The 15,896-nt window shown below is 47.3% G+C and overlaps 1 protein-coding gene across 2 annotated transcripts in view; it reads left to right on the plus strand.

Moving 5' to 3' along the window:
• MASP1 (MBL associated serine protease 1) overlaps positions 1–15,896 on the plus strand; it is a 64,304-nt gene that overhangs the window by 28,688 nt on the left and 19,720 nt on the right. For both annotated transcript variants that reach the window (XM_004424590.3, XM_004424589.3), the window contains exons 5-10: positions 1,491–1,687; positions 3,172–3,319; positions 4,630–4,748; positions 5,759–5,837; positions 12,135–12,272; positions 13,096–13,170. In XM_004424590.3, coding sequence (XP_004424647.1) covers positions 1,491–1,687; positions 3,172–3,319; positions 4,630–4,748; positions 5,759–5,837; positions 12,135–12,272; positions 13,096–13,170 — 756 coding nt within the window. The remainder of the gene's footprint in view (positions 1–1,490; positions 1,688–3,171; positions 3,320–4,629; positions 4,749–5,758; positions 5,838–12,134; positions 12,273–13,095; positions 13,171–15,896) is intronic.

Genomic DNA, 15,896 nt, shown 5'->3' on the forward strand with positions numbered 1-15,896 from the left:
CTCCTCTCCTGTGGAGGTAATTGGCCTGGCCAGGTTAAGGGAAAAACCGGGTTTCCCAATCCTCTCTCTGAGCCATGAACTAGACCTCATACAGCAGTTCCATTTTCTCCTCTCCTCTATGGCCCCTTAAGTTTCTCTGTGATAGGGAGAACCTCAGTCCAAAGGCAAGAAGAGATGGGAGAGAGGCAAAGACAGAGACAGCAAGAAAACAGCCCATTCCTTCTATCTCCCTCTGTTTTCATCTCTCATCAACATGCCTACTCTGCTGTAGTCTTGGGCTAGGGCAGGGGTGGAGAAGTGGAGAGGTTCAGCTACTTTCCATAAGGACCTCCCAGGCCAGTGGGGTAACAGCCACACAAGCGAATGGTGAAACGTAGTAACTGCTGTACGAGGAGTGTGGACACAGCAGAGTCACACTCCCTTTCTGGGCTTCAGTTTTCTCATTTGCAAATGAGCAAGATATACAAGAATTCAGAAAAGATTGACATCCCAGATCTAGGAGGGGTCAGCTCAAGGAGAAAGGTTCAGTGGCAAATGAAGGGACCTTGGGCAGGCCTGAGCCATGGCCAGGGTCCCAGAACACTAGGTCCCTGGTTGCAGCTGCAGTGGGGACAAAGCAGAATTCCTGAGCTCTGAGAACTTACAGTCTAGTGGGGGAAGAAAATCCACAAACAAATATATTACCTAGTGACAAGTAGTGGTCAGCAGAATGAAAAGAAACCAAGCAAAACCAGGTCCCCGAGCGGGGGCAGTGTGTGTAAGGTCCTGTGTTAGATGAGGGATCAAGGAACAGAGACCTAATGGAGTTCTGGGCTGAGGGGGGAGCAGGCAAAAGAGGACCAGACATTCCCCTCGACCACGCCATCTCAAAATCTTTCCATATCAGACCCCCTACTGCCCCCAACCATACCAGAGAATCTGATGGAAAGGTCACCACACTCACGGCCTTTGAGTCTTTTTTTTTTTTTTTTTTTTTGGTGAGGAAGATCAGGGCTGAGCTAACATCCATGCCAGTCCTCCTCTTTTTTTGCTGAGGAAGACTGGCCCTGAGCTAACATCTATTGCCAATCCTCCTCCCTTTTTTCCCCTTTTCTCCCCAAAGCCCCAGTAGATAGTTGTATGTCGTAGTTGCACATCCTGCTAGTTGCTGTATGTGGGATATCGCCTCAGCATGGCTGGAGAAGTGGTATGTCAGTGCGCGCCCGGGATCCAAACCCAGGCCGCCAGTAGGGGAGCACGTGCAACTAACTGCTAAGCCACGGGGCCGGCCCCTGCCTTTGAGTCTTGATTCTGCAAATTACTAGGTGTGTGACCTTGGATAAATCACTTCCCCTCCTTGAACTTCAGTTACCCCGTCTGTAAAATGGATAATGATTCCTTCCCTACTTGCCTCTCGGGACCCCTGGGAAAATCTTACAGTACCGGATAAGAAAGGGGTTGCTGTGGCCATGGTTGTGGTGTGCCACTTGGCTCCGATGTGTTTCCCACAGTGGAGTGCAGTGACAACCTCTTTATCCAGAGGACCGGCGTGATCACCAGCCCCGACTTCCCCAACCCCTACCCTAAGAGCTCCGAATGCTTCTACACAATCCAGCTGGAGGAGGGCTTCAAGGTCAGCCTGCAGTTTGAGGACATTTTCGACATTGAGGACCATCCTGAGGTGTCCTGCCCCTATGACTACATCAAGGTAATCCTGCAAGGGACACTTGCCCTGGGGATGCCGGAAAATCTTGGCTGAATTGGGAAAATTGATATTCTTGGCCCTCTACCTGCTTCCAGAATAGGGGGCCAAGCAACTTGCTTCCCAAAAAGTAATTATTTAAAATAACATCTACCAGCTTAATGAGATCCAGCCTAGGGATCTTACCTGATCCAAAACTAGCCCCTTGGCCACCTGCAAAATCCCTTTTGCCACAGAACATATCATCATGAAGTAACACCAGGGGTGACGGTTATGGGGACCATCTTAGAATTCTGCCTTCCTCACATAGTGTCCCAGGAGCTGTGCTGTGAGCCTATCCAGGCACTTAACCTCTTGGGGTCACAGTAAGGGTGACAAGATGAAGATGTCACCCGGGATTGTAGAAGTCACCAAATGAGGATTAAGGAGTCCTGGTCCTTAGAGATGGAAAGAAAAAGAGTTAAAGGCATAAGAAGGACCCAGGACTGGGAGTTGGGAAATCCAGATCAGCTAATAGTGCCTGTTCCCTTCTCTCCATCCCCCCTGCCCCTATCCTAGTCCAAACCCCATTATCTCCTAGTCAACTGCAAAGCTTCCTAGCTGGTTATCTTGCTTCCCCTCTTGCCCTACACCATCTGTTCTCCTATAGCCTTGAGGAGGATCTTGTCAAAAGCCGGATTTGATCAAGATTGCACTTGGAAGTAAACATGAATTCCTCAACACAGTGTGGCCCTTGCCTGCCTTTCCAACCTCGTGCCATGGCCTTCCCTCTGTTCCAGCCACACTGGTCTCCTTCCTGTTCTTAACACTTGCTAGCCTCTTTCCCACCTTTGGCATTGACCTTTATGCCGTTTTCTCTGCCTGGAGTGTATTTTCCCCTCCTCTTCAAATGACAAGCTGCTACTCATCCTACATGTCTCAGATCCAATGTCACCTCCTCAAAGAGGCCTTCCCTGACTGCCTATTTAAAGTTATTATCTGTTATATTACTATCTATTGTGGAAATGATGAATTATATAGGTTGCACAGATTTTGCTACATAATTTACAAACACATAGCATATATTTATATTATATATGTATATCATTCCAATTATTTTTTATAACCCTTACCAGAGGCTATGATTATTTTGTTTGTAATTTATTGTTAGTTTTCCCTGACCAGACTGCAGGTTCTTTGAGAGCAGAAGCCTTTTCTATCCTGTGTACCTGGACAGGGCTCTGCCCCTTTCTGAGCCATAATATGTTCATATTTGAGCAGAGAATTATTAGCCTGCCTTGTCCACTTCCAGGGACATTGTAAATTATAAATGGGAGAGTGGAGATGAAACCATTTAATGAATAGTAACACCCACTAAAAACATCAGTGGATACCATGGGTTCACATGGAGGCTTCCAAAAAACCCCAAGGTGCAGTGTAGAGGTGGTCCCTGTAGCAGCCACCACTGCTCAGATGTGATCCTTTTTTTTTCTCTATTTTGTACCTCACAGATTAAAGCTGGTCCAAAAGTTTGGGGGCCCTTCTGTGGAGAGAAAGCTCCGGAATCCATCAATACCCAGAGCCACAGCGTCCAGATCCTGTTCCGCAGTGACAACTCGGGGGAGAATCGAGGCTGGAGGCTCTCATACAGGGCGACAGGTAACACAGCCTCTTCCCTCCTGGGTCACCCTTGGTCACTGTGCTTAGCCTCACGGTGCAGTGGCTGAGGGAGGAGGGGGTGTAGGCCTGGGATTCCCCTGGGGATCTGGCGGGACTCTCAGCTCTGCCACTGGGTAGCTTGGAACCAAGGTACATTCTCTCTCTTGACTCAGTGTCCCATCTATAAAATGGGGGCGAGGGCAGCAATGACTAGGTCTGGACTAGGCTGGTAGTTTTCAAACCTTGTTGCGCTTCAGAATCACGTGCGGAGATTTTTTTAAATTTCATTTCCTGAGCTCCACCCCTCCACCCTGTGGTTCATTGGTCCTGAGAGGACCCTTCCAGCTCTAGCCTTCTCCAAGTCTGGAGCAGGAATCTGAGTGTAGGCCTTGCAGCTCAGAATGTTTCATTATGGTGGTTTAGCCCCTTGTGCGCCCCCTCTCAGACTAGCAAAGCCCATAGGTCTCGTTCCCCAGTACTCCAAGGCAGCCAGTCCTGGCCCAAATCCTGATAAAGCCATTTGACCCAAGAGGTCTGCAGTAACTCGAGGAAGAAGAAGATGGACATCAGTGACAAGACCACAGCTGGGTGTGACTAATCCAGTGCACAGACTGAAATCCTGGCCCTGCCTGCGTTATCACATTCAGTGCCCAGGTCAGGGGAGAGGAGTCACGACATTAACAAAGGAGAGTGTCCAGGAAAAAAAGTCAGGGATAGCCCAGGCTGGGAATCCTATCAGATTTAGTCTTTTGAAGAGAGGGCTCAGAGCCATATGATCACAGTCTCTCTGACACTTTGAAGAATGATCTGGAAAGAAAGAGCAACTGGGGTCATTCTGAGAGGCCTAAGAGGACAAACTATGCCCAATGAGTAAAAATTACGAGGGTATAAATTTCAGCTAACTATGGAAACACTATTCCTTTAATCAGAGAAGTCCAGCACAGAAAGGACAGGTGTGGGAGGTATTGAACTCCCTGTCACTGTAGGAATGCAAATAGATATTTGATGTCTATTATAGAAGATGTCATAAAGGAAGCATAAGACAAGGTTGTACTCAATGGCATTTAATATCCTTTGCAACCCTGAGTTTTGATGAAATCATCTGGCTAACCACCTGATTTTACAAATGAGGAAATAGAGGTCCAAGTTGAAAGGTGACCTGCTCAAGGTTCCAGAAGAAGTATTCTTCAAGCCTTAGTAGATCCAGGCCCCCAATACCCAGTTCTGTGGTTTTTCCATCTCCATCAGGCCTTGCCCTCTAGGAGCATTCTTATTTTCTCACCTGCTCTCCTGTCATGGCTCCCCACCAGGGAACGAGTGTTCAGATCTACAGCCTCCGGTCCATGGGAAAATCGAGCCCTCGCAAGCCAAGTATTATTTCAAGGACCAGGTGCTCGTCAGCTGTGACACAGGCTACAAAGTGCTGAAGGTACCAGGGGTCCTGCCTGGGGAGGGGGACCCACCAGGACAGAGAAATCCTCCAGAGCCTCCCAGGGCAGGTGGGCTTCCAGAGCTTGTCATGGTCCCACCACAGTATTTCCCAACTTCCCTATAAATCTCCAAAATGCTCCAGAAATTCCAGTCTTCTGAAAATCCAAAGCATGTGTCCTGGACTCTTACTTCTAGAAGTGGCACAAGAGTCTTTTATCAGAGCGTGGGATTGTTTGAATTTCAAAAAAGCTAGATCCGCTCAGCCCTACAATCAGGACAAAACAAACTTAACAAAGTTCCTCAGGCTTATTGGGGGAGACTGGGACAGGGAGCAGAGATTTTAAAGGTGGCAGACAGGCATTGCTCATTCTCCCACACTCTGAACTAGCAGTTCTCCTAGGAATCACCTGGTTAACTTAAAAAACAAAATCTCCTCCCAGACCCCACCTGAGATCAATTAAAGCAGAACCTCTGGGCAGGGGCCAGTGATTGGTTTCTCTGTTATGTTGCCCAGGTGAGTCTGATGTGAGCCAAGCCAGAGGACCACTGCTCTCAAGGAATGGTTCCCCAAGGGGGGGTTCCCGCTGCAGCATCACCTCACTTGTTAGAAATGCAAATTCTTGGTCCTCAGGCCAGACCCCCTGAATCAGAAACTCTGGGGGCGGCACAGCACCCGGCAGTCTGTGCAAAAGCCCTCAGGGATGCTGCTGTTCACTCAGGTTTGAGAGCCACTGCTCTGCAAAAGGAGTCAAGGGTACAGGTTTCCCTGCAGAGACAGTTGCCCAAATCCCTTCTTGCACACAGCCCTTGCCTCTCTCCAGAGTGTGAATGGAGAATTTGAATTCAGCGTCTATCTTTCCCTTATCTTCAAGCTTGCCCTTGGAGGCTCATGCTTGGAAAATCTCAGTCGAGGACAGCAAGATTTGAAACTTGAGCTGGTTTTGCTGGGAAACAGCCACCAACCCACCCTCCTCCTTCTTCTCACACCTTCTTCATGTTTCTTCCTAGGATAATGTGGAGATGGACACATTCCAGATTGAATGTCTAAAGGATGGGACCTGGAGTAACAAGATCCCCACCTGTAAAAGTAAGAAAATGAAATCAGTTGATTATATGGGTAGTGAGCTCCCCAGGACTGGTGGGATCCGAGCAGAGAGCCTGACAGCTTGGCAGGTACTCTGTAAGAGAGATGGGGACAGGAATTCAACAGACACCTGAGGGTTGGACAAAAAGTCTATTAATGCTCCTTTCTGCAATAAGACTTTAGGATTCTAGAAGAAACTTCTTGTGGGTCCCAGTTTACTTTCTAAATATTAATTTTACCTCTGCCTGCAGACAGGTTGCCAAACTTACTAAGGGAATAGCATGTGTCCAGTTTGAAACTAATTCAGGAAACTATGTTGGCACCAGTGCCCAGAGCCAAGTGACCTTGTCAGTCTCTACGTGGCCCTCAGCCATACCCACTAAGTCTCCTGGGACAGTTCATGCTTTACAGCTGTGGGGTCAGCACAGTGCACCTGTGTGAAGCAGGGGACACAGCTCTGCACTGGCTCTTGGGACCCAGTGTTCTTGCCTTGGCTCTGTTCCTAACCCATCCTGTGACTATGGACAAGATCCTTCACCTCAACTGTAAAATAGAGTTTGGAGTAGTTTCAATATTCTAGAATATGGCCCTATGGTTCTAAAATAATATAATCCATATAAATCACCTAGTGAGCTTTGTAATAATACAAATGGTCAGCCACCACCCCGTCTCCCCTTACCCAGGTGATTTCAGTGCAAGACTTGTAAGGACCACAATTTTAGGAAACTTATCTACGGCAAGAGTGATGAGAGGAGGCATAGGTGACAGAAAGAGTTAGAGAAGGAAAGAAGAGAGGCAGAGAAGGAGGGAGGATTTGCTTTAGAATGGAGAGATGAGAAGTCAAGAATTAGGGTTGGTCCCGCCCACCACCATATCATGACTTCATGTAAACTTTGGGGTGGTGTCCTCTTCCCTTCTAAATGGCTTGGATCCAGTAGGCAGGCAGATCCGCTCCCACTGCCCCAAGGGGGGCACTCTCAGGGCAGGGATCTCTTGAGGCAAATCGCGCAGAGCTTTAAGCAGACTATGCTTGCTTTTAATTTACATATATTTATGACGATGTGGCTGGAGTCAGATCCCAGTACGGGAAAAGGGAGACAGTTTATGGGTTCAACAAAAAGTTTCAACAAACATTTACTGGATGCCTGTGCAGAGGTCCGTAGGGAATTCAGATGGAAAAGACAAGGTCCAGACATGGAAGAACTCACATGTTGGCAGACACATCCAACGCCTCCTCTAACGCGTGGCTCATGTGTGGTGCTGTCACTGAGTTCTACCCAAAGCACTGTGCAGGGCAAAGCAAGCGGGCGTTCTGAAGGATGAGGTCAAGGAGGAAGAGGGCTGTAGAGGACATGATGTGGCTTGGAGCCAGGAAGTTCTAGATTCAAATCCAGACTCAACCAGTTGAGTGCCCCTAAGCAATTTACTCAGACTCTTTTCGCTTCAGTTTCCTGCTTTCTAAATTTTTCTGAGAACTGAGTTGATGTACATATCATACCCGTGGGGCACCAGGAAAAGCTCAAAATACAGCTATTTCTTCCTCCCACCCAACCCACTCACCAGGATGAGGTTTGGTTCCTCTCATTCACACTTTTGGAAACTTCAATAATAATTCTTTTCCCTGATGAAACACATACGCTTTTTATTGTAACAGAAATGTTGTAGAGTAAGGTGCTATGTATTTGGTGGTACTATTTTATGTGACTTATGTTGGTATACAAAAGAATGCCTGTCATTTTGAACTAAAGACAAGAGAAATTTTTTTTCTCCCTAATATGACCCATTTTCCCAGCATAGCCTGGATTAGGACTATTCGAATCTCCATTCAGACACCTGGCATCTCTGCTCATTCACTGACTAGGTATTTACTGAGCATCTGTCCATCCCAGGCATGTGCTGGGTCCTAGGGGTGATGCAAAGATGAAGAAGACTGAAAAATTGAGAGTCCCCAGAGACTGTGGGGCAAGGGGTTGGGAACAGACGGGAGGTGTGTGTGTGCAGTGAAGAAACTTGCACTGGAACAGGAAGTGAAAATTATGCGTGGTCGTCCTTGCCCCGCCTCCACCTTGTTGTGGTGACCCCGGATATGTCCTACTCCACTCTGAATGCCATCTGTCACGTGAGGGTTGGGATCAGATGAATGCAAAGCTTGCTCCAGGGGCAGAACGTTAAAATCCCCATGACCCAGGATTTATGAGTGTGCAAATTCTCAGAATGGTACAAATTCCACAATCCCAAACTGTCCTTCACACTGGCTGTACCTAAACTGTGCATTCTTAATCAATTCTGGTGGAATGATTTCTGTATTTCCTGCATGAACTGTTTCTGCTTTGCTTGCTAATTTTTCTCTCTTCCTCTCTCTGCTTCCTTTCTCTGTACCTCCTGACCCCTCTTTGACCTTCACCATGGTGGCAGAAACCGAAATGGATGTGGAGAGCGAACTCGAGTCAGAGCAAGTGACAGAATGAATGACGGGACCCCACACAGTGCAGACATCCAGGAATGGATCACTCACAAGACCCCTGGGGTCCCAGAGCTACTCCACCCCTCCCCACCCTGCCAACACTCCATTTCCCATTTCAGTGCCGATTAGACTGCTGAGCAAGGCCGCGCAGCCTCAAGTAGTTGAAACCACTGTGTGTATGAGAACAGTTCTCCATTTCAGGGTTCACTCATCATCCAAACATTACTCTGGAAAATAATGAAAAGACAATGGGGGATTTTTTTTTTTTAGCAACTCTAAGTGGACTGTACTCTTCTCAAAGGAAAAATGACTTTGGTCCTAGAGACACAAGATTTAATATACAATCACATGGCCTTAGGCTGGCCAGGTCAATGTGGGCCCTGGTTTCTAAGCCACACCACACTTCAAGTTTAAATGGGCCAGAATGCCTGTGACTTTATGACTTTAGTGTTTTTACCTTTGCTATTTTCTTAACACCCATGATAGATGAAACTAACAATAACTCATATAGCATGGATTTTTAGGATATCTAGACATATTCTTATGCCCAAAAGTTTCTGTTCCATCTACACCTTACACAGGGCTGAAATTCCATCATCAGATGTTCTTTCCTCTGGGGCTTGCAAATTTTGCATTTCTGAAAATTCCCTGATTAAAGTTTTAAAAAAATAGGTATCACATTTGAAAGCAGTGGCCCTCAGCTCTGGTGCCGGGGGACATCACTGGGTCATAAATAATGATAAAGAAAGGGCTGTGGGGTGGCCGCCAGCATGCTGGGAATCTCTGCTTCAGCCTGAACAAAATCTGGATAGACATATCAGAGAACCTCTGCATTACATGGTGACTGCTCAGTCTATTTGGTGGTTAAATGGCCTCTTGAGGAGGGGAGAATCCTGCAAGAGTGGACAATGAGAAGTCCAGAGACTGCGGTGCCATCCAAGGGCAGGGGTGCCCCTGAGAGAGGAGATGGGGCAGTCACTAAAGACAAGCGTCAGCTGGATCGATATTTTTAAGCCCACGAAGTATAATAGATACTGTACTCAGTGTAATAGAGGGAATTATAATTTAGGCAGAAGATTTGAAATGGAGCCAAGTAATTGCGATACCAGGCAACATAAGATATGTGCATCAGAGAGAGGTGAACAAAAGCTCCTTAGGGAGAAATGAGGAAGCGGCCCTATCTGATTAGAAAAGTGAGAAAAGGCTTTCAAGAAGAAGCAATGTTCGATCAAGGCCTCGAGGCGGGGGTCCAGAGCATGGACCACAGGGTTTCCTGTGTGGGGAGAGAGGCAGGCAGGCGAGAGAGCAGCAGAGCGAGGGGTCTGCGATGCTGGAGCACAAGTGCACCGAGGGCAGGATGAAGATGAGGCTAGGGTGGGGGCATCCTGGGTCCTGAGGGCAGGGTGAGCCGATTGTGTGCAGTTCTCTAGGAAGCCCCCAAACTGTGGCAAAGCACGCTCAGGATGGCAGGTCAAGAAAGGTGTGTCTGAAGGAAAGTAAATGGCAGCAAGAGGTGACAGCGGAGACAGGGTGTGGGGTGCTACATCGTGCCCCAGAGAATGATGAGAGAGAGGCCAAGGGAATGGGAAAAGGAAGAGCCTTTTGATTCCAGAGAGTAGAAGCGGGCAGAGGGAGCTTTAGAGAAAGGGATGAGATCCTTCCTAAAGAAAAAAGATAGACCAGCTGAGGAAGCAGGGTCTGGATATAGCATCTTTGATTGTGCCGGGCAGAACTTAGAGGCCCCTCGAAAGGGGAAGTTGCCTCCAGGTCCCAGAGAGACATGGCTCTCTGCCTGCCACTGTAGACTTGGGGAGAGGTGCACCCCTTCCCCACTCACTATACCCAAGCTGAAGTCACCTCTATTTTCCACTATTTATCACTCCCTCTGTCTGGTTGTAGGACCACCTTTATCCACAGGCAAAGTTACTTCTTTGGAGTGATGTGAAAGCAGGCCCTCTATCCAGAAAATCTCTCCCTACCAGTGCTGGCCATGTATCGGGCTCTCGGGAGTCTGACCACCTCGCCATGTCTAAGACCAACCCTGGAGTTCCTCCACCTGGAACTAGGTAATAGGTCACGAGGATAACTCAGGCAAATGACCCGTTAGACCAAACCTAAGGGAGACAAGAGTCATAATACCAAGAACCCGGAACCCATCAATGGCATTTCCTAAAAGAAGAAGAAAAATCTGCTGTGAGACTCAGCAGGAAAATACATTTAAAATTGTTTTTAGCTTTAAATAAATATTATTGCCTCTTGTTATCCTAGTGCTGACCCTCCCACGCTCTCCTTGCAGTGTAGAAGAGTGTCCCCACTTGGGGTGATCAAAACAGATGGGAATGATTTGTCCAGGGAGTTAGAGGCCAAGACAGAACACTAACCAGTTCTCTTGACTTTGCCTCCTTTGTGGATAGGAGGTATCTGCATGTCCTCCCATCCTTCACCCCTCTCCTCCAGCCTGGAGGGCCTTTGAGTTATCTATATTTTAAGTTAGATAACTCTATTCAATCAGAAAGGTGCATTTGGAGTCCTAAAATTAAAAATCTCAATTTCTGTATAGCATCTCAGGGATAAATTGCCCTCTCTCTGTTTCCCAAGGTGAGCAGGTAAAATTCAGGAGGAGGGAAACTCTGGAAATTCTGCCACAGCTTTGGAACGCGGTCCTCTGAAATTATCAGATGATTGACAGCTAATGTCCACCACTACTCAGCTAATATGAATTGTAGGCCGGTTTAGCTAGAAAACAGATCCTTAAGAACTGTCAGTTTGGTTTACTTAAAAGAACACTGAGTTTAAGGTCAGTTCTAGTTGTCTGACCATAAGTCGCTACATGACCTTAGACCAGTCAAGTCTCCTCTCTGGGTTCATCTGTAGAGATGATATTCTGGATTGCCTGCTTTCAAATTCCTTTTCAACTGTGAAGTTCTATGATTGTTCTATGATTCTTTAACTCTGGCAGAGGCTGTTAGACCTTAGATTAGGATTTCCTTAGAAATGAGCACCACCCCCTAATGGAGGCCCCTGAAGAGATGCAGACAAACTAGGTCCTCAGCCTCTGACCTGGCTCTCAGCAGACTCGTGCTGGACTCTATCAGTGCTGGCAACTCCCCTAAGACCTAGCTGGGCTGGCAAGCTCCCCTAAGACCGCCTCTGAGGAGTAGGCATCTTGGGTCTTGTCCTACAGCCAGCCCCAATGTCCACGCACCAACAACTGGAGAAAATGAGCAGATGAAGACTCAAAGTTGGTCCACCCCTGACCCCACTTCCTGCCTTCTGTGCCTGCGGGGAGCCAGCAGGGTGAGGCTATGGACTCATGCAGGAGCTCTGTTTCTTTTTGTTTGTTTTTGTGTTTTTTTATGCCAAGCTCCAATGTGAACACATTAACTATTCTTACTCAGCATGTGTTGAGTCTGGAAGAAGAGAAGATTCTTTGGTTCAAGTGAGCCAGAATTTTCTCGCTGAGCCACAGGCTTCATGCTTGTGCAGAAGAGGCTAAGATGATTGCACAATAGAACTGGAATCAATTAAAGGGCCCTGGTGGGGAAGAGATTGTGGTCTGCTTAAAGCTCAGCAGACCTGCCCTTGCCCTGGAATTGACACCAGGCCAGGTGAGTTGACCACACAATAGATGGGAGAGGCCCCAAAAGCAGGGCCACTGGTGACTGCAAGGTTGTCCCCTGCACAATCCCTGGGTCACCAATCTCATAGACTATAATATTGTTCTCTGGATTTGTGTGCAGTGCACAACCTGCACATCCATATAAGACAGACCCACCAGACAGACCCAAGAGGAAGAACAGAGGGTAATTGAGGGATCTCACTCTCTTCTTTCTCAGTTGCAGACTGTGGAGCCCCAGCAGAGCTGGAACATGGGCTGGTCACCTTCTCCACCAGGAACAAACTTACCACATACAAATCTGAGATCAGATACTCCTGCCAGCAGCCCCACTACAAGATGCTCCACAACATCACAGGTAAGCCCTCCATGCTAACCCAGCCGACTCCTGCTCCCACCCTCAGGATTAAGCTGGAGGCTGAAACAGCCAGCCCATTGGCCACAGTTTGGGAGGAACTGGGAAGAGAAACACTTGGAGATATGCCTCATGTCTCCCTGCCTCAGGCGCACACTCCCGAGAGTTAGACCACATGGCACCCCAACACCCACACATACACACTCACAGCCTCCAGCAGAGAAGCAACCGTCAGGGAGATGTGAAGGCCGATCAGTTCTGCCTCTGCCACAGACTAGCACCAAGAAAATTCTTGTAATTTCTCAAAGGCTCCAATTCCTCACTTCAAAAAAGGAGCAGTGAAATAGCTCACAGAGCTATTATAAGACTCAAATGAGATGGCGGACACAAGTGTGGTTTACTAAAGAGTTTGTTAAGTGGAGAAGGGAGGGAAGGGCAAGTGCACCACAGAGAGCCATGTGAACCTAGAGCTGCGTGACTAATGATGAGAAGTGCCTGCCAGGGGCTGGGCAGGGCCGGACGAGGAGGAAGCAGTCCCCAGACAGGCAGGAGTCAGATTGCACCGAGCCTTGGACACCGTGCTGAAGAGTCTAAGAATGGGGAGCTATTGGTGATATTGAGTAGAGGAGGGACATGGTCAGATTCTCACTTTGGAAAGTCCATCAGGTTGCAGAGAGGAATGGCTTAGAGAGACTTGCATCAGAAAGACTATTTGGAAGACTTGCAATGATCCTCAATAGAGGAATTAAGAACCCAGCTCTATTTTTCCATGTGCTATAAACCAACCATTTTCTCCCTCTGCTCCAACCTTTCCTCACTCTCCCAGGTATATATACATGTTCTGAGCAAGGAGTCTGGATGAATGAAGTACTGGGGAGAAGCCGGCCCACCTGCCTGCCAGGTATCTCACCCTCAAGTCCTCTGCCTCAAGGTCTCCCATCCGAGGCCCTCAGGTGCCAGGTGCTCTAGTTGTTAATGGAGTGGGGGGTGGGACCATGATGCTTTATTGTTTTTTAAGAGATATCTTCAGAGGGTCGAAGGTCAGAGAAGCCCAACCTCATACCTTCTCAAACCAATCAGGCTCTCTATTCAGCCTGTTCTATCATGCCAAGAGCCTTCCTGTCTCCTCTGTCTGCAGTTCTGCTCCCTTCCCACCAGGTTTTTCATCCCACACAGCTTGTATATGCACCTGCTGTGTGCCAGGAAAATCAAGAAAGTGGGCATGCTGTCCTCAAGCATGCACTATGCTGTAAAGGAGACGGACAAATCAGACAACTAACAAATAACTATAGGACAGAGTAAGAAATTCTTCCAAAGGGCAATGTGTTCAAGTGTTACTGAGTGCTGCCTCCCCATGGCTCACCTACTTTCCTCACTTTAAAATGAGAAAAGAATTTTGTGGTAACAGGGAGTGTCACTGTGCATACAGATTTGGGGGATACTTTGTGGATATTTGCTTTAGCATTAAAAGTATGGATGATTTGCATTGCAACCATAGTGCATACGTATATTCAAATTGACTTATTAGAAACTTGTAGCCCCAAATGCACACCATAGAGTTAAACAAATAACACACAAAAAATTAAATCTAATGTTCACAACACAGAAATTTACACTTAAGAAAAAGCAAGAATAGCGATAATTGAAAGATACAGCCATTCAAGATAGCACCAAGGAGTGGTGCTGATTCTGTCTGCACATTCGCTCGAATAGCAGGAGCTCTGCAGTGTGCTTAAGTGTTGGGTTGCATTAAGTGTTGGTGGCACAAGTATGTCATTTGAATGGTACATTTTAGTAACCCTGAATATTCACTCAGTAGGCTTCTAGATGTTAGATTAGATGTTAAAATGGAAAGGCTATAGACTCGTCTACCATTATACTTAAGAACATTTGGGAGTCAGTTTTGGCCATTGCAAGTGCTATGAGATCCCAGAGAAGGAGTAAGTCACCACATGTGGTAGTCTGTGAGTGGAAGGGTGAGGACTGGTTGGGAAGCCTTGACTTAGGAGGGCTTTATGCCTAAGAAGGAACTCGTGAGGAGTTGACACAGGGAAAAGGTCAACCCCCCCACTCTGCTGACCCCATCATCTCATTTAGGCTTAGCCAGGAACACACCCAAGGGCCACAGTTAGTGATGCCTCAGAGATGAGGAGTGGTGGAACTGTGGCAAACTGGAGGGGCAAATTCCCGTTTGGCTAGAATACTATGTGGCTCAAAGAAAACAGCACTGCTGGTGGATTCCATCCTGGGCAGCCATGCTGCAACCTCTGGAGGGGGGAGACGCACTGAACTGGGAGTCAGGGGCTGGGTCCTAGTCCTGGTGCCCTCATTTCCTAATTGTCGTATTTGGTAAGTAATCTCACCTCTCTGGGCCTAGGATTCCACACCTCAGAAGTGAGGGAGCAGGACCAGGTGATCCATGACATTCTGTAACTCTAAATGGTCATCATCCTCTGTATTTATGCGAAACATCTTGGATACAATGAGTCATGAAATTCCTTTAATACCTGGTATTTGGAAGAACCATGGTGTATCGTTAGACCAGGCCAGAGATTTCCAAATTATCTCCTCCTAAAACAATGAGATTGAACGCAAGCAAGCCAGAATGGAGAAAGCCATTTCATCTAGCCTCATAACATCCACCTTTCCAAGGAACCTGTTAAGCAGATATTATTTGCCCCTTATTTTACACATGAGAAAACTAAGGATCAGTGAAGTGTAATAATTTACCCAAGGCCACTCACAGAAAAGTAGGGGCAGAGCTGGAAGGTGAACCCAAGACTTTGGATGTCAACACAAGTGATGCTGAGCCATTTTTGACTCTGATTATGTTTCCTGCCAACTCATGAACCCAGAATTCTAGAATATCACATTTTTTTAAGGGCCCTCCCTTAGTACCTCCAGTCTTCTAGAGCCCAAATCTGGCTTCAGCACAGCTGAAGCTCTAGTATTTCAAGAAGATTCTTTTGTCCCAGGACAGACTGGATGGAGAATGATAACAGCCAATAAGAATGGCCCCATTTCAATGAGCTCTCTCAAAGGTTTGTTGCATCATTCAACCTCTTAAAAGGACAAGAGAATATCAAGAAGAAAAATAGACGTTAGTGGAGAAAATGAAGATAGAATCAGAAGAAATGGGCTCCACTTCTGGCTCTGCCACTAATGACTTTGAGTCACTTGCCTTCTCTGAACCTCAATTTCTCCATCTGTAAATTAGCTGTTCTCCAAGCTTCCCCAGCTCTGACAATCTGTGACCTGGGGTGTGACACTAGCACCTTGGTTGAAGAAAGGCACCACTCAGCACTGGCTTTGTTGTGACCATGGACTGAGCAACTGGCATGTCCCTCATCAGAAAAGGGCCTTTCAGCACTAAATGATTTGTTGTGTAGGGCCAGTCACAGACTTCCCTTGAGGTGTCACACATAGGCTGCTGCTTGTAGTTGGGAATCTGGCTGTCAACTCTGAAAGGCCAAGCCACAGAGAGTTAGCTAAGACCAGCTCACATCTGGCCTGGGGTGAACAACAGAGTGTCTCATGATCATGTAAGAAGCATTTGGCATCAGGAAGCAGAGCATCTGAAAAGCATTGGGTTGCTGAAAGCATGACCTCCCCAAGTTGCCAAGAAAA

Source organism: Ceratotherium simum, chromosome 15 (assembly GCF_057802395.1).
Source record: "Ceratotherium simum simum isolate JZ-2026a chromosome 15, ASM5780239v1, whole genome shotgun sequence".
NCBI lineage: Eukaryota > Metazoa > Chordata > Mammalia > Perissodactyla > Rhinocerotidae > Ceratotherium > Ceratotherium simum.